Source organism: Danaus plexippus, chromosome 11 (assembly GCF_018135715.1).
Source record: "Danaus plexippus chromosome 11, MEX_DaPlex, whole genome shotgun sequence".
Taxonomy (NCBI): Eukaryota; Metazoa; Arthropoda; class Insecta; order Lepidoptera; family Nymphalidae; genus Danaus; species Danaus plexippus.
Window position 1 is genome coordinate 9,215,782 of NC_083544.1, and position 22,766 is coordinate 9,238,547.

The 22,766-nt window shown below is 29.1% G+C and overlaps 1 protein-coding gene across 1 annotated transcript; it reads right to left on the reverse strand.

Annotated features, from left to right (window-relative positions):
- Nucleotides 1-297: 297 nt before the first annotated feature.
- On the reverse strand, nucleotides 298-21,492 carry LOC116765671 (neuropeptide FF receptor 2-like). The gene is made up of 9 exons (XM_032655241.2): nucleotides 21,018-21,492; nucleotides 10,015-10,157; nucleotides 7,145-7,371; nucleotides 6,191-6,293; nucleotides 4,132-4,229; nucleotides 3,310-3,478; nucleotides 3,109-3,224; nucleotides 1,175-1,255; nucleotides 298-830 (listed from the first exon to the last, which is right to left on the reverse strand). Exons 1-9 carry the CDS (start codon nucleotides 21,257-21,259, stop codon nucleotides 657-659), a joined length of 1,353 nt encoding a protein of 450 aa, XP_032511132.1. The 5' UTR covers nucleotides 21,260-21,492; the 3' UTR covers nucleotides 298-656.
- Nucleotides 21,493-22,766: the final 1,274 nt, after the last annotated feature.

Genomic DNA, 22,766 nt, shown 5'->3' on the forward strand with positions numbered 1-22,766 from the left:
TTCCAATAAGTTTTTTAATCAGGGACTTTTCCGATGTTTCACTTCTACAGTGTGTGACTTGCGTATATACACACTTTTTTTTAAATATATACAATGTACTTTGTAACTTTTTAAGAAATTGAAATTATATACAAATAAAACAAAAATAAAATTTTATATTTTATTCAATGTACATCATTATTTCTCCATACACTATTTATACGGAGTATAAAATATACAGTTATATTTTATAGTCTTTATTCTAGTTTAGCCTAATAAATTTTTAACACTATAATTTCAAATATACTTTATGTACAAATACATTTTTAGACGAGATAAATAGTTTTGATGTATCCTTCCATATTTCACTAATTAATTATATGTACAAGTTGTACAATATTTACAAATAAAATCGTGATAATATTGATAAGATTCAATTTATTTTTAATGTAATTATTTAGTATAGGATTACATTTATGTATTACACCGATATATTCATTATCTTGTAAATAGGTTCGTATTTTTTCTGATCTGAATGTACCATCGCAAAGAAAAATTAATGGAAATAAGATCGAATCTATAATACAGACCTCCATAGACAAAGATAACCAGGTACTATCAGGGCATCAGCCTCCTTTTGTATAGACATAAATACACATCAAATTAGTATGATTAAACTATCGTGTGTAGTCAATATGACCGTGTCTCTGCAGCATGTCTGCCGAAAGCGTGTGTGCGGGAGCGGTGCGTCGAGATGATCGCGTGACGTGACTGAGTTGTGTCGTTGCGTGCGCCGTGCTGCGCAACATCGGCGCTGCGTTTATGTGCCCATTGTAACGGAGCGCATTCAGCTGAGGTGAATTTAGTCACAATCATTATCATTCCACAGACCTTATCCTTGAAATTATTTGTAGTGAAATCACTTATGTTTAAATAAATAAAGATATTTAAATAGTAAAGAATGTCTGTAAAGAATATTACATTTTCACTTTACAATATGTACTTCATAGATATTTTTGAAATACATTCGAAGACACATATTATTTATATAAAGTTATAATATTCGCAAATTGTTTTTGACAGGACATTATACATATTCAAATTCAATTTTCCTCGTGTATATTATTTTGCATATAATTGTAATGTCAGTTTTCATTATGACTAAAACTACATATTTATAAGTTTTGGAACTTACTTGTAAATAACATCTTTTATGTGGCTCGTGATAAAGCTCATAATCACTAGAAGACCCGTCCGGTTTCTGGTGGCACCTCCACTGTTAAATAAATAAAATATTTCAGACAATAATGACATCCGTTTAGTAATAGGGAAAGTCAAGAACAATAAGAAACTAAGAAAGACATAATTCTATTTCACATTTTGTTAATTAAAATCTTTCTTCCCATTATCATAATCTGAAAAGTAAAGTATCATCACAAAACTGATATATGTAACAAACTATATATAAATTTTAGATGCTTCATTTTTACTTTTTCTAAAAATATATGAATAAATGATTCAATTAATCTGTCACAGGTCGGCGCTCCCGTAAGTAACATTATCTTACCTTGTACAACAAAGCTACGTTAAGAATTGTTACAAAAAATATTTTTCCATAATCATTACGTAAAACGGTGTCAAGTATCAAAGATCGTATCCATATTTTTACATTATCACAAACTTCTAAATGAAATAAATACGAACAAACACATTTTCTTTGCGTGTGATCTTTTATTAGCATTCAGTAGTTACACGCAGAGTTCGGTCAGCTCTTAACTTATGACATAACTCGGCCCCCCGACAAGCAGGCATTAATCTAAATTTTGGGTCACTGAAATCTAACAAAATAGATTTGATTTTATCGATCTTAGGTATATATGAAAAAAAAAAGTTTGCCATTAGTGTCACTTGTATTACTAAGATGATTATATTGACTATTATTATTTTTTTTTATTATAAATTAATAATGGTAAGGTACATATTATTTTAAAGATTTATTGGAAAATACGCATATATACGAAATACATTGTTTTTAACTATAATATTAAAAAATAATTAAAGCCTTGGACTAAACATGCCAAATATAAATATATACTCAATATAAAATAGCGAAGTATTCAGACGTTTTGCAATATTATTAAAAACATGTTATAATGTGATCGATACCTCGAACTCCAAAGAAATGTTTGACAGTCTATTATGACGGTAGTTTGTTATACGCAGTTGCAAGAAAAAAAATTTTGGGAACAGGTCGTTGACCAATTTTTTTGAAACTTTATTCAATTGATGTTTATTAAGAAATCTATTAAATAGAACTTTTAATATTTTTTTTACTGAAAATGTGAAGAAATAATAATGGATATCATTAATATAAAAGGTTTTCAACACAAATTTTTATATATTCAATTTTGAGTATTTTCAGTTCTGTATAATAATACTGGCTAGAACCAACACATTATGTGACTTGGCTTTTATTTTCATATTACTCTCTTCATTGATCTAGATTCTAGAGAATCGATCAGACAACAAAAAGAAATGAATCTGTATGAGGCGTGACATTTCTTATATCACTATGAAAACTATTTAAATATTTACTTAGGTTACGCTACGATCCACGCATTGTTTATTATTTCAGATCAATATCCTAAATTCATCAGAAGAGCAATGTAGTGACTAGTGCCTAAGACCTGTAGAATTAACCTTCTTTAGAAAATAAATAAAAAACATTTTATTTTATCTCTTTACGTATTTTTTTAAGTTTTCTTTTATGTACTGCATTTTACTTGTGAAACGTTGTCAAAAATCATAAGGTCCGCCATTTAGTAAGGTGATGCTTTTGTATCTTAAAATCTTAAAATTTCAATGACGCTGAATATGTTATATAACGGCTATCTAGAATAAAAAACATACTACAAAACCAGCTTAAAAAGCAATTCTGTTAACGAAAATAATATGCCATATTTACTACGGGTATCCAATCATCATTGTAATAACTTAAAGTTCAATTTGGTCATAATACTGCTTACATATTTTAATATAATAAATTCTAAAATTTTATTTAGGACACCTACAGACTATAGATCCTTTGATGCATCATTTTAACTGATATAAAACACAGTGACGTTTTACCGTAAACTTGGTCTGTTGACACACGGCTCGTCCACAAAGCAGCTTGTGTACCGAACGCTGAAAGTTCCTCGTCATTAAGCAATATACTATAGGATTGATGGCCGAGTTAGCGTGACCTGGAATAACCAATTTGTTTAAGTTTGAAACAAAATCGTCCAACATAAAAACGAACAAAAACTGATGAATAAAATTAAACTTTACCGACAAAGAGGGCATAAGGAAGAACCAAGCTCAATGCTTTAGTATTAACAGCATTTATATCAAGCAATAGTTGCATAATATTGTAAGGCATCCAACACAGAGCAAATAAAACAGCCAACAATAATAGGATCCATGCCACACGCTTCCTCTCTTTCATTAGTCGCAAGCCCTGGAAAAATACTCTTATTTAAAGTATGTATTATAAGAGTTACGTATTGAATCTCTTTTAATTATTATTATTCTAACATAAAATGAATATTTGTTATGAGTATGTACTTGTTTTAGTGTATTATTTGAATGCCCTGGGCGTAAAAAGTTGTATATTTTTATATTAAAATTCGTAGCTCACACGGGCTATAAATCAAAAGAAAATCTTTTTACTTACGGAATTTACGTGCTTTGTGTTTATAAATATTAGAGAGAAAATATTTAAATCTCTTTTGTATTGTTTGTTCATAAAGAACATCAGATAATAATTTATACAATATTGTGCAATGTCAGATAACCATAACTTGTTCATAAAAAATGGGTTTCCTGGTGACAGATTATTTTTGATTATTAATGATTATTGATTATTGATTATTAATGATTATTTTTTCCTAATCAAAGACATTTCACCTAGGTAGGTACGGGTTTAGATTAAACGCGGTAGTTTCAATTTAAGATATTTCTTATAGAAGTGATAGAATTTACACAAGTCAAAAACATTTTTTGTTTACTTTTGTACTAATTATAATCAATGGAAATTGATCAATGCATGTTTTAATAAAGATATTCTTCTAACTGTATATCAAAACATATTCATTACGGTAAAAGTTTTACCTGTTGCATGCTGACATTCCCTTCATCAATATCGAAAGGCGGCCGCACCGAACAAAGAGTCCTACCCATGAATGCATATGACAATATCGTGATTGATCCTGAGAGAAAAGTTAATTACTTACTTTGGTAACATTATTTAACTTATACGGTAGTAAAGTTAAGGGCCTGAAAACAATATTTCCAGTATAAAAGTATTTTTTATGTGCATATTCAATTCAGTTTACACTTTAAAGTGACGATCAAATTACCAATTATTAATTAAGTTAATTCATCCTTTAAACGACCCTATATTTGCTCAACACTTAGTAGTATAAAGTACTTCATTATGGTTATCATTGTAAAATAAACTTTACAATAAATTTTCTGTTCTTCAATTTAGAAAGAACCTAATTAATTAAATTAAGCAAATTAAGATATGTATTCGGTAGATGTATGTATTTAAAAATGATGTAAATGATAATAATCCATAAATAATTTTCGGATCGTATTTCGATTATATTTAGGTCTGTCGATACATTATTTTAAAAAATACAACTGATACATATAAAAGAAACAAAATTTTAATATTAGTACTCTTCTTACAAAAGTTAATAAAAAACTGGCAGATATATAATAATATCAAAGAGAATAAATTTAAACCAAAATGTTTTTTTTTATATTCCAAGACTATTTAGCTAAAACTTTAATTAAAATAGAAAATGAATTATTAGAATTAAAAACTTTTCTTTCTGAATTGTTAAAAATATAGTTATTGTAATAATATAATGTGGGTGGTTTTTACCATCAATATTATAGACATTTTCTTGCAGCGTTTCTTCACAATACAAAAAATTGAAAACATTGATAAACATGTGAGGGCACGATAGTTTGATTGGTAAATTTGGTCGGCAACGCATCCGCAACATCTCTTATGTTACAGATGTCCATGGGAGACGATGAATACTTCCCACCAGGTAGGCTGTCTATTTATTTGCCCCTTGGGGAAATAAAAAAGTGGCAAAGCAACTGAAATGCTTTATTTCATACGATACAGGTTCAAATACTGCTCGTGTTGATGAATTTTTCACTCTTTTTTCCCTATTTTCAAAATTTTATTCAAATATTAGCGCCAAATTACTTTAATAATATTTTTTTAATATAGTTATTTCAATTAATTTAAAGAAGAAAAGACTATAAACGAAACAGATTCATCAATTATGAACTTATTGATTACATTACAAATATTAAATTATGAATTGAATTGATTTTTCAAACTATATTTTGCTTATATTCATTTATTAAATAGATAACGTTCCCTTACTATGCGGGGATGGTGACGCCGTTTGGTGGATCGTAAAATTCTCGTCAACATGATTGAGTGAAGCTTGTAATGACAGTCACTTTATACTTGTAAAATACATTAAAACAATTATTACCGTAACAGGTAATTCTGGTGGCGTCTATGGTTTTATGACTTTAGAAGTACGATACTATAGATTCATTTTGAGGATAATTTACTTATGAAGAATATTTTTTTAAACACCCATAGAAATAAATTATATATATTATTCAAATTAAGATTTGTAAATTTAGTAGACGTCATTGGAAGAAAAAAAAATATAACTAATGAATTCAGGACTTATTTTTATTATGTCATCAAAATTTGCTGAAGATGTCATCAAATATTAAACAGACGAATATGAAATCTACTTGGTCCCAAAATTTATCTAATGTAGAAAGGACTCGGCCATCGTGTTTGATTTAGATATAAAAAAATTTTCGTACATAGAAAGTTATACGTTCGACAGAAATCCTTTATATATAACAATTTTGTACAGAGATCTATTTCTAATAAACCATTAAAAATGTATTATCTTCTTTTGTTAAGTTCAATATAATTTCAGTAAATAGATTGCCCTCGTTTCGTTCAAGCTTGTACTAGTTACTGGAGATTTTGTTTTAAAAAAGTAAGCAAACACACTATAGTACTTCTAACTGTATCGAACGTTTTATAAACAATGACTATGACAGAAACTAATTAAAAAAGACCGCGCTTGGAAGAGTCCAAATAATAACAAACCTGGTATTGCGTACACTAACGTAAAGCTTAATGTGCCAAATTGTTTTCTCGTCTCTGGGCTGGGCCACTCTTCTGTACAAAAATTAACATCTTTTGTCAGTATCTGAAAACAAAATTTGTTTAAACATAGTTATACTAAAATCAAATTATTATAGTTGTTGTTGTAGTTTGCAGTAGAAGTAAATTATTTGGATATTTCACGCGAACAATAACTCTTTAAAATGAATCTAGTTTATTTAGCTTAATGACATATTTCCCTTGTGATTTAAACTACAATAATAGGCACATGTAACAATTTCTGTGTTAAAATAAAAGAGTTAACTCACGCTAACACTTCGTTACATAACTGTTAAAAATTTCAATTCCCTTTTTTGTATATAAAATGAAGTTAACACACACACTATTTTGTCCGGTCAAAATTTGTTAGGCTTGCTATTGAATGTAAATTCTAGTTTTATTTTTTTATGGAAAAAGCAAGTATTTGTCAACACTTTTTTTATAAATATTTTCAGTGAAACGTTTTTATGAAAGAACTTTTTGAAATTCAATGACTTATTTCAATTGATTTCAAACCTTTTAACTATAGCCGCATGTTGTATTTTTATGAAATACCTTACTCACTTTTTATATCTGAACCAAATATATGATGTAAGAGTTAATAAGTTAATATTAAATCATGATGTTTAAATGCAAGTGAATTTAATATACGCTTTGTTTTGTTGTTAATAATTCAAAATAAAATTGAACGTTGAATCTGGGTATATACACCGAAAAGTCAGAAAAGGCATGATCGATAAAATGTAAGCGTTAATGGAGAGGAGTGCCTTTTGACTTTGAATTGACTCGAGATTTAAGTGTTATATAGTACATACGTGTTTTAAAAAGTTACATAATACCTACGTACTCAGACCATAATATTTGTATCCATTCTCTATAATACAATGTCATACTTACAGAAATATTTTTTTCTGTCTTGGATATAATTGGTATAGATTCTTTTCGAACTGATGCTACTAAGAATAGCGGTATGAAGATCAATAGAGCTACGATCCATAGCAGTGTGAGCAATAGTAAAGCCTGTCGTCTGCCCGGGGGACGAAGTCGAGGTTCTGGAGATATTGACAGCCAACGATCTACCGACATAGCTGTCAGAGTAAATACGCTAGCTGCGACGGCAACACCTGAGTACAATAAAGATATTTACAAAATTTACTTGAGTCATGAAATGTGAGTTAAATGCGATAGTCGCGTTTTTTTTTTTCAAAAAAACTTGTTTAAGGAGTCTGCCCCCTCCTAAAGCACAATAGAAAATTGGGTGAAAGAGTCTCGCCTCGCCAGAGAAACCTTCAAAAACTTTGGCCACGACGATCGACCTCTAGAAGTATAAATATGGCTCTCTAAAAGTTCATCTTTCATCAATGAACATCTTCAAGTAAAAAAGTGAGTGCAAGATGGGTACCGAAACTTGTTTCAGCGGCATAGATACAGGAAAAAGTGCGCTGCGCTTCGGAGTTTTAGGATCTTTGTGGAGAAAATTCAAAGGCTGTGATTGAGCAACTATTGAGTAATAGAACTATATCGAAAAAAATTAAATCGGTAAGGTGTATTCAATATTATTAGTGGATGATAGATATATACATACTACCTCGCGCTTGCTCCTCCTCCTTGCCTGGCAAGGCATCGGAATGATTACAAATGTCTGGAAACATCGACCACTCATTACCAAAGCAAGGAGGAAACATCGTCCACTCATTACCAAAGCATTATGTATCAAAATCAGCTTTTATAACGTAAGTAGAATTATAAGGAACTTAATGAACATTAAAGGTATCTGGTAAGGGATTGCCACCTTGATAAGTGTCTAACAATGAACAATGTGATTTAAAATAACGCTATTTATTATTTGACGAAAACAGATACAGATCTAGTTTATTTGACACAACTTTAGTACCGTTTATCTGCCAAAACCACTGCAACCCAAACTTCGTAATGGGCCAACGTTCTTACCTGTGTTAAGAGCATCCGCTGGCAGACAAACTATTAGCTTTTATAAAATAATCAAGGTCTTGGGTTCACGGGCTCTTAGGCTATAATTACATTTCATAATGTTTTACAGACTTAGTCTTCCTTTTACTGCCATTCGCGTCCTGGAACCCTTTCATTACATTAAATATAATTTTAGACATTCATTAAGATAGTTCTCTCTACTTGATTAATAGGTATAATTAATGTAAAGGAGTTGTCTCAGTAATGTTTCGCTACACTACACCCTTTGTTACACTTAAAAAATAATCTACCAAACTTTAACAAAGCAAACTAATAATTATAATCATTCACTAAACACCTTCACTAGATTGTTTTTCGGGTTATAAGATATTTCCTATTGCAGACGCAAATTAAATTTTACCAATACTTGATCTGATCTGATGATCTGAATATTTTGCCTTCTGAATTCAATTCTATTTAATCTTTGTCTTCTTCTTATTTAAAATGAAGATTATTATATTTGTTAGCTCTCTTGACAGACAGTTTTGTTCTTTGAGCAATTTATTACTTCAAACTCCTTTTCATTATCTGGATTTCAACAGAATTCGTTTGTCACAGCAGCTATTTCATTTGCCGGTAACTATAAGTAAGGCTCCTTCAAGATATCCGTTCTAACATCGAGTAAAGTAACATTTCCTATATTATCTTAACCTTTATCTTTTTTGTCTACATAATGTACATAAATATACGTAATTAATACTTGAATAATTCTCTCACATCTTTTTATTTCCTTCTCATCTCAATTTATTTAGTTAGTCCACAGCCACATATCTTTTTCTACTACATCTGTCAGGTTAGCAAGTAGCGAATGTAATAAATGAATGAATGCCTTTTGGACAACATTTATATTGTATATGCAACATTTTTATATGTAAAATAAATAATCAAATAATTGGTTAAGAAAATAATTAGCAATACAAATATAATTATAAATAAGATTTTCCATCTTCATACAATTATGAAGAGATTATACAATCCAATGATCAGCTTGTTCATACAACACACAAAATCTCAAAGAACTTTTCAAAATTATTATCAAGGCAAAGACTCTGATTCTGGTCGAGCTTGTTAAATATTGTTTTTTATATAAATTATAGATATTTTTGTTTTAATGTAGGCAAAATAGAAACGTTATATTCAGGATTCGGAAAGGAAAGAAATATAATAAAAATCCGATGGAAATAATTCACTCAATTTAGAAACAGAAATATTATTAGCTAATATATTATCTCCAGCTAAATAGTATTTCATTATTACTTATCATTACTTTCTTTTGTGATTTTAATTATAATATTTGAACGAGGCAGTGTTTGTGGAGTAAGTTTTCACCTTTATTTTTATTTATTCTGGCGGATTAAATAATTACAAAGAGACCCGATGATAAGCTTCTGCCGCCGCGACGATGGTTTTCTTCTTCTATAGGAATGTGGGAAAAAGATCAGAACTTCTTAAATGAAAGCAAGCTTCTATTTTGGATGGGGTTCTGAATAACATTTTTTTTAAATTTAACGGCCTACAATAAACACCGTTTAAAAAGGACTGTACATGTATATCAGTACAATAAAAAATATTCTAGCTGCTAGAATCTTAATTGAAAATCACTGACCTGATAGCTTGAGATCGCTCTTGAAATGACGCCATTCTCTTGTTCTGGCATTCGTAAAAAAAGCAAAACGAAAAATACATCCTACTAAGAGTACCAGTCAAAAAGTTGTTGAGCTATATACAGACACATAGAATGATATTTCAGTATACATTTAGTATAATACTACACTAACCTTGTATATAATTTACGATCTTGCAGACAGTCTCCCCGTAAAACCAGACCAAAGTGATGGCTTTACTGAGCTGAATCGGCATACACACCCCTGTCACCAGCAGATCAGCTAGCGATAGGTTCACGAGGAAGATATTCGTAACACTAGAAAAATATGTACTTTTTAAAGACAATTAGTGATGTGAATTTACATAAAAATAAAGTTGAAAATCTTATCTTATCTTAAAAATAATCTGAAAAATATTAGTTTCATTTAAATGAATTTTAATGAATACTTAGAGCTCATTAAAATATAGATGGTTACTTAATAGTATTTATAGTCCCGACCAGACAATATTCAAATAGACAATAATTAAAACTATTTACACGCGTGTTACGTACGCGCTACGTATTATAAAATAAATGGACATCGCCGGGGCAACATCGTTGTATAGATAAAATATCATATAACGAATGATGCCGCTGACTCCGCGGAACGAACACCAAGCTGTGTGAACCAGAAGATTCCTGATACCACACAAGCTATGGAATGGGATTGCTATCCTAACATCGGGGCAATCATGTAGTCATAGGTATAGGTTATAAGTTTTAATATGTAATTTTTATTATAATATACATATAAGGAAGTTTCGTATTTTTCCTGGAACCTCCGGTTGCCATCCTATATAATTCGCGAAACGGTATTATGTACAATTTGCAAAGTAAACATTTTTTTAATGGGATATTTATTAATGTAGGTTATTATGTTTTGAGGTTTTAATGAGACTTGTATAATATATAATTTTATTATTATTAGACATATATATTTTTTCAGCATTGGTTAAAACGAAAGGTATAAAGAATGTTTCGGTCAAATAAAGAAGTTGTTCTATTAACGGAAAGTTGATGAATGACTTGTCACGAAGTAATTAGATGACCTTCAAATAAAAATAGTTTTAGGAGCAATAAAAAATTACCTACCAAATTTTTTTTACTGACCATTACTAAGCTTAATATTAACAATTAAATTGATGTTACGGTTATTATAAGAATTCAACAAAACCCACGTCTATTTTAAATATTTTACCAAAATTTGTGTGGGACTGTTGTATTTGAATTAATTTTAACTTCGTATTTGAATTAATTCAAATTATAAGTTTATAAATATCTAGTTGCGGTATTTATTAAATAACATATTGTGATTTCTACCTCTTTGTTATATGTTAGGTAGATGTATGTTATATCTTTTTATAATTAATATATATATTTTAGACAACTTTATTTACATAAGCCACGTAGAAAATAACAATTCATCTGAAAATAAAACGACTATGATTGGTGTTCTTTCTAGACCCTTTGAGACTTACTTAATTTTATTTATATGTTTTTATTTCATTGTTAAACTGATTTCATGTTAATAAAATAAACTAAACACAAATAGCGGATTTATAGATAAAATTATATAAAAAATATGAAAAAGGAATATGTTTTAAGGATGATATTTATTTATTTCTTTAGACTTCGTGTTTTAATTTTGTTAGATTTTTACTTAAAATACTTCTGGGTTATTGGAAAGAAAAAAAATAACAAAACTTTATTTTATTAAAAGGTTTTTGGTCAATTATATTAAGTAGTTTTTATTTTATAAAATTAAGTGATGCAGTAAAATGGGACAATGGCTTGATAAAAACATATTCATTTATTTGAAAAGAAATCTTATAAACACCGCAGATAAAAACCTTTTATAACAGCAAACTTTGAAATAAAAGTACAAACAAAAATGTTTTGTCATACCCGTTATAAAGGTAGCCTTTGAACATGGTGGTTCTAGGTGAAAAATATTGGCACATACGTCTCTAACCTAGTTATATATATGTATGAGGTATATACTTAATTCGAGTAAGCCTTAATCTTACCTCTCTTTTGTGTATTGGGTATCAAAAACATTTGGAAATAATCACGTAGATATAAAAAATAAAGCCCAACTAGACCTAGTTATAATATATACATATATAGATATACTAATAATTTTATTTATTAAGGTGCTCTGATAGCTGGAACTTGTTATTAAGTTAATAGTTCATTCCTCTATGTCGATGTCATTAATCATATTTGTTTTTAATTTCAATTTCTTGATAAAGAGGAAAAACATTAAACCTAGCCCATGTAAATGTTTGATATTAATATTGTTGTTAGATGAGATGGTATTCTTAATGTTATTCTTTTAATTTAATAAAAAAAACCCTTACTATTGTAATTTATAGTTGTAGTTGACGAGTTTGTTTTAGAATTTTTAAAATATTAAAACGTTGCTCTCAATATTCAATTGAATTATTTAATTACTAAAAGCATTTAATTACCTGCTGCTGAATACTTTCACGTTTACCTTGTTATGTAACTAACAAAAGTAATTAGGCTTTGAATTTCAATATTTAATCTGGAATTTAAATAAATCCTTATTTTTTAATAGTAATTGAAGATTGTTTATGTATTTTTTTGTGTTTTTTTTTTACCTAGAATGTTATTTATCAATAACAAAACTGTATGTTAAAGATAAAAATAATTAAGAGAAGACTGCAATTTGTAGAGTTATAAAAATATGTAACACAACTTATTGAGGGGAAGCACTCGTTTTTCTTTGCTGTACATCAAATTTAGGAACAATGACATATTTGAACAAATTTTATATTTTGTAGCTAAGGTTTAAAAAAACCAGTAACAAAATGTGTGAGAAATAAGATATTAAAACAGTATTTTTAGTATAGGGTAGCGAAATCCGCAGTGTGTTTACATAAAATTTCTGACAGGTTTTCACTAGTGAACACAGATATATCTCTATATATCTGTAAATATATCTTGGTATATCCCAGAAATATCCTTGAGGCAATTGAAATAAAAAAGTCCGTATTTCAATACTGATAGCTGGCAATTATTTAGCACCTGGGATTTCTCCATGAAAAATATAAAATTCAAGGTAAGTGACGATACTACATAATCTTGATATATAGTTTTGCGTTTGCGTTTTGTTTGCATCCAAATAATTACTCAGGAGAGTTAATAAATTATTGAGGTTACATAAGGAAAAAAAACAAAGGTTACTAACAGACACTTTTATCTCGTCTCTATAAAACAGAAGTCGTTTACATTGAAATAAAATAAATACTCAGTAATTCATGTTATGTTTCTGTGGTGTGACATATCTTGCATATTTCACTAAACGAAACAACATTGCTATCTATAATGGAAGCAATATGTACAAGAAATCTAATTGCTTATTTTTTGCATCAAACAGTTCAATTAAATTGGTACTGGACCAGTAAAACAGGAAAAGCAGTTATCTTCAGTCTTTTAAATATAAAACAAAGAAAAAAAATATATATAACAATGTATTTATTTAATATGACAATTAACTTGTAGTTAAAGTTCTCAAAATTGAATGTGACTTCATTTAAGAAAGTGGTCGTCTTATTTAGGCTCACATTTAATTTAACATATAGATCAAAATAATAATAGCGTATATTTTTTATTCCACTCCCTGTTTTTGGCGTTGTAAAAATGTATTACACCTTTTCCTTTTCAAGAGCTATTTCTTTATTTTAGTCAGTTTTTTTTTTTCATTATTTACATTACTTTTTTTATGCTTTAATGAGCAAACGGCTTACCCGATGGAGGTAGTTTACCATCTCCCATGGACTTTCACAACACAGTTTTGCGACTCTATAACCACTCTTGATTAGAGAAGAATGAGAGAAATGGGTGGGAAAAGAAAAAAAGTAGAACAGGTAATGAAAGGGTGGGAAAAGGGGAAACCGACGCTCTCACTCGTCGGACGAGATGCAGCCATTTAAAACTACTTCATGCCGATCTTTTGCTAGGGGGTGGTACTTCCCCGATCGAGGCAGCCCATGTTCAAGCAGCGACAACTTGACCACAGCTAGGTTCTACTAATTTGAAATTTCTAGTTTCTGCTTTAATTTCGAATTTTATATTTTTAAATTGGGAACTGTATGACCTATAAAAACTGTATTAATTATTTAAAATGCAATTAAACTCTCAAAACTCTGTTAATTGGTGAGGACAAATAATTTCACAGGCAGAAAGTTTGTATAATATGTAGGAAAACAGTGTTATAATAACTTACATGTAGTTTTAGTCGAGAATGAAATTGGTTTTACTATATAGAAAGACTTTGGTTATGTTTGACAAGATCGGCCAATAAATAATAAAAATATGAAAAGAGAAAATACTAATAACAATTACAAACTTAAATATAAACTGTATCAGTTAGTATGTGGAGATCTTCACAAAAATAGTAGGAGATTTTGTTCACATCTTCTATATTATATAATACTAGTCTTATTACAAGTAGAAAAAGGTCTGGCTGGGACAACTAGGAAATATATTTAGTACTTTTTTAATTAAAACTTTTTATTGTCACGGATATTATGAACGTTTAAATATCTTCTTATCATCAAGAAATCTTGTAATGGTAAAAAATTTTGAAGGACTTTTGAAGCTACAATTAAAATAAGGGTCTTAGAAAATGAAGACTTATAGTAATACTCGTAGAAAATAGTTATATATGTATTCTAAGCTACAATAAAAAGCAAACTTTAGAATTTAGTGTAATCGAAAATATTAAAGTCTGTCACAGATGTTAATTACAACCGTTAATAAAATGACATATTATGAAAAAAAATCAAAACATTACAGTTCACTATTCAAATAGGAATTGCTAATAACATAACTATATTGTAATCAAAAGAAGTAGTTTTAGTTCAAAAAAAAAATTATCTTCCTAGCGAGCTACTGCTCTAACCACTCAGAGCGTCACGTTACATAGGAGACTAGATCAAAGAACCTTTTGAAACGTTTTTAATATCCAACCCGTCCAAAGGACTACGTATATTGGGAACTCAGAATTTTTTTCATGGCAATAGTTTTTATGAAATAAATAAAGAAAAAAAAGCACTCAATATCAATAAAAAAACTAACATGTTAACGTTAAGACCAAAACAGTTTGAAAGGAAAGACTGTTTAAGTTACCAGACAATAATGAAAATTTTACGATAATTTAGTAGTGATTATAATATGGACCCATTAGAACAAACTCAAATAGCACTTACTTGAGTGCTTTAATAATATAGTGTAAGTTGGCTCTTATATACGTAACCTTTAATTTTGATAACTTTCCACCGCTAGTTAGTGATATGATAGTGTCATATGTATTACTCAAAATTAAAGTTTTCTATATTAACTAAAGAAGGCCTTACTAAAACTTTGATTTACAATGAAGGACTAGTTTAAGGCTGTTGTTTATCTATAATATTATTTAATATTAATATCTTAGTAGATAAACTAATAAGTAACAAGAAAAAATGATATATCGCTTCAAGTTTAATAATAAATACATAGAATCCAACCCCCAGCATAACCCCAAAAACTGTCAATAAATATTGGATGAAGTGGATAAATTCTGTGAATCGACGGATGGATTGAGGACAAAACCAAATAAACTGTCACTATCTGTGTTTCGGTAGGCGGAACAAAAGATATACCTCAAACGATCCGGGATTATCGTTAGGCGGTCAATGTGTTTCTACGGTTACGGAAATTTACGTTTACGGTTAGTCAGGTTTATTCAGGGATCGTAATAGTTTTTAAATGAATCTAAAAATGCCATTGGAGCTCTATAAATACCTAAGAGTTTCCAAAAGATATATCTTCGGGAATTCCTATGATGACATCGTTAAATCACTCCCAAAAGACAAAGATGCCCCAGAGCTAAAGTCACTTCAATTCAATAAAGAGTTTATGATAGGAGCACAAAGTAACATAGTAGGGTTAAGATCAAGAAAGAAGGCCAAATATATGGATATATTAAAGTATTTTATTCGGTAAAATGAGAATGCTAATATCAATGCAATGAGTTTAGAAAAGCTGAATAAGTGGTTACACGTAGGAGATTTTTACATCCCATTCACATTAAATTGGCGTACTTTAGTTGATGATTAGTCGCCAGCACTGTTAAAATTGTATCTCAATGAGTTCCAAATGATACTATCAGATCAGAGTATTTTAATAAGATGGGGTAAAGGTACAAAAAAACTTGCTATATTTACGGGGAGGCAATTGGAACTGCTAAGCATTTGCTGGTGGGGCGTAAGGTACTCTGATTAGCGATCAATACGTCGTAAATTATAGCATTCTGAAATTAGGAAATTCACAAGCGGGTTCTGAAAATGTTACGTGAAGCGGGTACTCTTTAGGTAGCCAGAGCGCAAAAAGAAATAACCACAAACGAGTGATCAATAGGTTTTGTGAGTGAAAGCGCATCAAGGCATATAAAGTCAAACGTCCAGTTTTAGTCTATCCTTAAAGCGATTTCAGATTGGACAATAATAATAGATACGTATGAGAATCAATATAAAATCTCAGAGAATATTTGCGACATATTTCTATATTCGCGAATCTTAAAGGGCGTTGTGTTAATAGTGCTTGTGGTTCCTCGGGAAACCAACATCCCCAAAGATCATACCATAAAGTTCAAGAAGTATTACGAACTCACTAACGAACTTACTAAGAATAGGTTTGTCGTAGATTTGTACGCGGTAGAAGTAGGAGCGAGAGGTATGACAGCTAAATCTCCATACAACCAATAAAAGACCTGTCCAGAACTAACATCAATTCAGTCATAGAACGGACTTCGAAGGCCAGTTTTAAATCTGGTTAGGTGCATGAAGGGTTGAGGTGAGCCTTTAACGTGCCTTAAGTAGGGCGCCCTGAAATCTACATCTGGGTCGAAAGACCCAGGCACTTTTAAAGCTCCTCTCCTAGTGACGTGATGGACCTGGCACCCGCACGGTGAATCCATGTTATGCTGAAAAGTTTTGTCTCTTCAGACTTTAAGGGTGTATGTCCTTATTTGCACAGGTCAATTAATATCTTGATATTATTTCACCACTTTTATTTATTATTTTTAATATTTGTAAATTATTCTGACTAAATATTTCTCCAAATATTTTACTATCTCCAAAATCATCAGATGCCCAGATGATGTTTTGCCATTATAACAAAATTAAGCACTTTACAGTCCTATACACTTCATTATTATAAATTCTTAACTTATTAGCCAAAATCTATGATAGTAATTTTATTTTCCATGGTATGAACTCGATAAAACTCGGCGACAGAAAAAATAGAATTCATATGGTTGTCTAGGCACGTAATCTCGATGGCAAACAACATGTCAAGTCATTATTGGTACAAGGATAATAATAACATTCAAGTTTCAATTATCGTTTAGTAAGTGTTTAGCACTGATAATTTTACAGATAGAAAATTGTTATATTTTGCTATGACAGAATTTTTAATTGGAAATGTTGTTTGTGCATTTCTTTATGTTAATCGCAAAGTACTCGGAATGAAGTTGGTAGAGAGAAATATTAATTTTAAAAATTTCTTTCCTTATTATTATTTTTTATCCTTATTGCGGAAAAAGATATTTAAAGAAATTGTTGTCTATTAAAATAGTTAAAAAGGAGACATTTCCCAGGAGATTTTTTTTTAATTAACAATAATAATAATTTCGACCCGCTAACTACAATAACAACAAACAGTAGTAGTTATATGTTTTGTCAGCAAAACTATCAAAATACATGATTCAGAATTTAATCTTGTACAAACCAATTACGTTAAACCCTAAAGTTTGTTTAACCTAAAATTGAATATTGCTATTTTATCATTAAAATTATAGTTACTGTAGTAGAAATTTCAAAACAGTTAATGAAAATGTAACAACATACATCAAAATTTTTGGCTTGGTCTCAGAAAAAACATTGACATCTATGTAATAAAAAAATTAACATTTCATCTCTGTGCACATGTTTCCATTTCACGAACTATTTTACATTCACGGAACTTTGATGTTGTTATCTGTTTGGAACTGACGGCTTAGAAGTCACAGTACGACAGATACAATTAAATATTTTTACGACTTTTTAACTAATATAACTATTAATATACTGAAAATGTATTTAAAATACGGTAATAGACTCTTTTCATTTTCATAATCTCACATGGAATCCGTAAAATAAATATATAAAAGAACAAAATATTATTATACGAATGACAAAGTAATAGCCTTTTACTCTTTTCAGTGAAATGATGTGCCGAGCATTTACAAACTGGTTTATTGTTTTACGATGTAAATAAACGAATATAAAATGTAACGTCTGAGTCAGCTACAGGAATTGCTATAATTTGCAAAGATGAATACTTGGGTGTTCTAAAATATTTGATACTTAATTGTCATATCATAATTTATGATTAAGAAAAATAACAATTACTTAAAAGGACTTTTTATAATTTTATTATGGAGTTACGTTTAAGTGCAGTGTAACTTTAAACAAGCATGTATAACATTTTTATATTAAAGTAGAAAATCAAATATTTTGGCAATGCTTTTTAGATAATTTTGTTTTTGTAACGTCGTAATTAATGAGTAGTTATTTATACGTGCTATAATAACTGCAACAACGACAGAGTCAAAACGAATAATCTGTACAAGTATGTACAAAGATATATATATTTTACATCTGGATTGTACAATAAAAAAAATTATTGACAAATATTTATCCATAACTGTAATCAATATTTTTTTTATTGGTTTTGTATTTTGTTAACACGGAATTTAAATTTATAAACTTTGTTAGTTAATATTTTACATTGAAAGTATGGACTTTGCACGGATGAATACCATTTTTTTTTTATCAACTATTACGTTTTGGGTTTACAAAAAATTGTAAATTCTTTCAAAGTATCTTGGAATCGAGAAAGTGTTGAAAATGTTTAATATTAGGATTCTGCGTAATAAAATATTTTCTTTTCTCTTTAACTAAAGATAAACATTTAACTCTAAAATAGAATGTTATTCTGCGAATGAAGCCTGAAACAAAGGCTTGGTAGGGGACATCATGTAAATTTTATGTTTTAATACACAGGAATATAAAACATTAATTATAATAAAAATTATTGAAAGACACAAATAATCAGCACAAGTAAACAGCTTAGTTATTATAACCTCATCAATAAATAAGTTCATGGAGAATAACTACAAATTATTGTTTTATTTATAAACAACAGGAGAATTTAACAATTCGATAAAACTAATCACAAAGTACAAGTTATTCAAGTGTACCCTTTGTACATTTCCATTCCAGAATATAGTCTCTGTCTCACTAATTAAAGGCCGCGAGGGTTTTGGTTACTTATATTCTCATGTTTCACTGTATTATTTTTATTTCAATTTAATTAGTTTCTACTTACTATAGTTTAAGATCGCAATTTTTTTATAAAAATTTTCATAGAAATAAACAACTTTGTACAAAAAGTAAACTTAATGTATTTTTTTTTGTAATAAAAAATAAATAAATACTGTACAATCAAGATTTAAATTCAAAGTAAAGAATAACTTTATTGTAACTTTTGTTTCTTAATAAATATTTTAACTACAGTATAGCCCCAGTATATTCAGGATAGCCCTAATACCCTTTAAAAAAATTTAGTAATGTTTCAAGATTTTATTTTCAACGAATTCCGTTTTATTTTTGTCTTGTCTTCTTTTCCATGGGAGTGACTATTATAATACGAACTTGAATCGTAATTAACAAGCGTTGGTATATTAAGCGAAACTGTTAATTTTATGGAAATACTACATTTAGATCAATAAATATGGCATTGAATTAAAATTAATATAAAATAGAGGCTTTAACAGCGAACTATCCGAACCAGTCAAACGACAAATTGGAATTCAGTATGAATATACAAAATACGTACTGAAGCTCGTTTGATTAATTTCTTTGATCAAGTTACACCACTGACTATTTTAGGATTAAGATAATTTTCAATATGAAAATGAAAGACAGTTCTATAAAATATTTTGCAAGTTGTATTTGCGACGACTACTTGGGAAGTGCATTTAGCGATGTTCTTAATTATTATAATTATATCAGCATTGCCAAAGAAATCTTTACAGGAATGAATATTAATTTTAATTCTTTTAATTTATAAGATTAACTTTCTCATATTAGAGTGTTGACTGTGCAAAGAAATGTAACTGATAGCTGTAACACTTCAACGTGCTATCGGAGGGTATAAGGAGATTAAAATATTAACTTAAGAAATAAGATAAATTACTTTAGCAAAACGACGGATTATGTGGTTGGCTCCATGTGAGAGGGTCTTTGGTACTGATATAAATTTATTAAGTAAATGAATTATTGAAAATAATGTAAGCACACATAAAAATGTGTGAAACAAAATATTATATCATTTGAATACAGGTTCCTGAGATAATAAAGGGTTCAGGGTGAAGACTGAAAGAAAAGAATAATAAATATTTAATTAATTATGATAAATAATTAATCGGATAGAAGCTATACACTTTCCACTTTCATATCACGTTTAATATTGAAAATTCTTGAAATATATTTCCTTTAAGTGAAAATATTTACTACGAAAAGAATGCGTTGCGTCAGTGAAAATAGCTTCTGCATATAAATGGATATAGAGTGTATATTCAATAGATCGCATACCAAATATATAGAGAGGGAGCTCCAAATCATTTTACAGAATGTGTCGAGTGAGGTAAGAATTAATATTATTAATAGTTAACTATTATTCAGAGAGAATACTTTCAATGATAAATATCAGATGTATGATGAGCGTGGCTCGGGTTTATCAATTAATATTTTTATCATAAATAGTTGAAAAACAAAACCAGGAAGTATATTACTGTGAGATTTTTTTGAGCCTTCAAAAAGTACGGATGAATGAAATAACATCTAAATCATAATGTTCGTGTATGTTCCTATACTTGTTCATATTTTAACCATAAAAATAATGATTTCATAACATTCCTTTTCTCCGTTTTCATTCTTTTGATTGAACTGCTTGGTTTTAAAAGAATTATTTTAAATTTTAGGTAAAATTCTGTTAAAACATAAATGAAGCTTGTGTACTTACTTCTTTGTATAATTGCACTTCACAGCCACTATAATTAGCAATACATTAGTCACCAAAGATAATAAGATTACGGGCACGTAAAGCGCTATCAGCACGTTTTCCGGTTGAAACAAAATATCCAATTCAGTACCAAATTGCAAGGGTCCAGTTAGATTGACGCTCAGATTAAATTTCCCCAAACTATCAAGATCACTAACTGTAAAGTCTGTAGACATATCTGTAGTTCGTTCACTATCATTCATTGTTGTTTAATATGTCTCACTTTTATTTTTATAACTTATATTTACCTTTTATTAAAATCTTATTTATAAATTATAAAAAGCAGTTCCAAACATGTGATATACAATAACACTTTATTTTTCAAAATCACAAGAAACCTCTAAAATAGATTGTTATTTTTAATGATAATTTAAAATATAGTTACTTCGTTTTAGTAACACGCGATTTTCGCGTTTTACAAACCTCATGAAGGCAACCTCTGTACGGCGGATTTCAGATGAAACTGAATGGATGCTTTCCTCAAAGAGAGCGAGAGAGACAAACACTGAGAGAGAACGAGACACTAAATCATGATATTGGGTCATTCTAAACTTTTACATCACATTTTTAAAAGGGTTTAACTGATTAATTTTACATTATAATGTCAGAGTTCAGTTTGAAAGTCCCAGCATCCTTAACAAGTTGTATTTGATGAGCGCTTCAACAACTTTAACTATCACTTTCCATACTTTAGTCTCTGAATGACTGAATGAAGAAAATCTGTGAATTTATTTATTGCAATATTTGGAGTTTACTTTTAGGTTATTTATTACAAAAAAGTCATATGATTCAATGAGATTACTTTTTTTAAATAACTATGTTCTCAAATTGAATACATATCTCATCACATTGTTACATGTTTTTAATGAAGGGGATATCTATTATCTTTGGTTGAGGTTGTAAAGGAAGAAATCTATAATACATTATTTTTAATGTTAACAATAGTCACAATTAAGAATAGATTTATATTCGTGTTAAGATGGTAAAAACTACATATGCTTAGATATGTAATAAGATACCAGAGATTGCATTGAATATTGAGATTTAGACTTCATTGAATATTTTGAGATGAATTTAAAACTTTGAGTCTAAGGTAATAAGGTACAGAATCTTTAATGTCTAAAGTTATATATATCGGCGCAAGCAGCTTCAACGACGGATACAACATGAAAATAACTGGCACCAATTATTATAACACCTTATTGGTCGTCGTTACTATTGTTAAAAGTAAAACGAAATCAAAGAGAATAGAACTATGTTTGAATTCTGGTTTAAATATGACGTCTGGACGCACGACAGGGGACTGCAGAGTTCAGCGAGTGCGGAGCATAAAGAACCTTCGAGAAATACAAGAACATTTAGAAGAATTGAAGTTTCATTTTAAAATATCTGGAACTTACTGAAACAAGTGACATTAGAGACGTCAGCGAGGCTGGCGTCCTGTCTTTAAAATAATGAATTTATAATAAAATCCGATATATATAAATATATATATATATATATGTAATACACACCATTACGATTTGTTATCTGTCAGATATTAAATGTGCTTAAAATATTTGAAAACGACTAAAATTGTAAATAAATAATTCCTATATTTTTTAGTCTTAAATGCAACATTAATTCGTTTTTTTTATTGCATTATTTAACATGGAATATTTTATACGTTAAAAAAAATATCTATACACTATAATGTTTATTTATAATTTT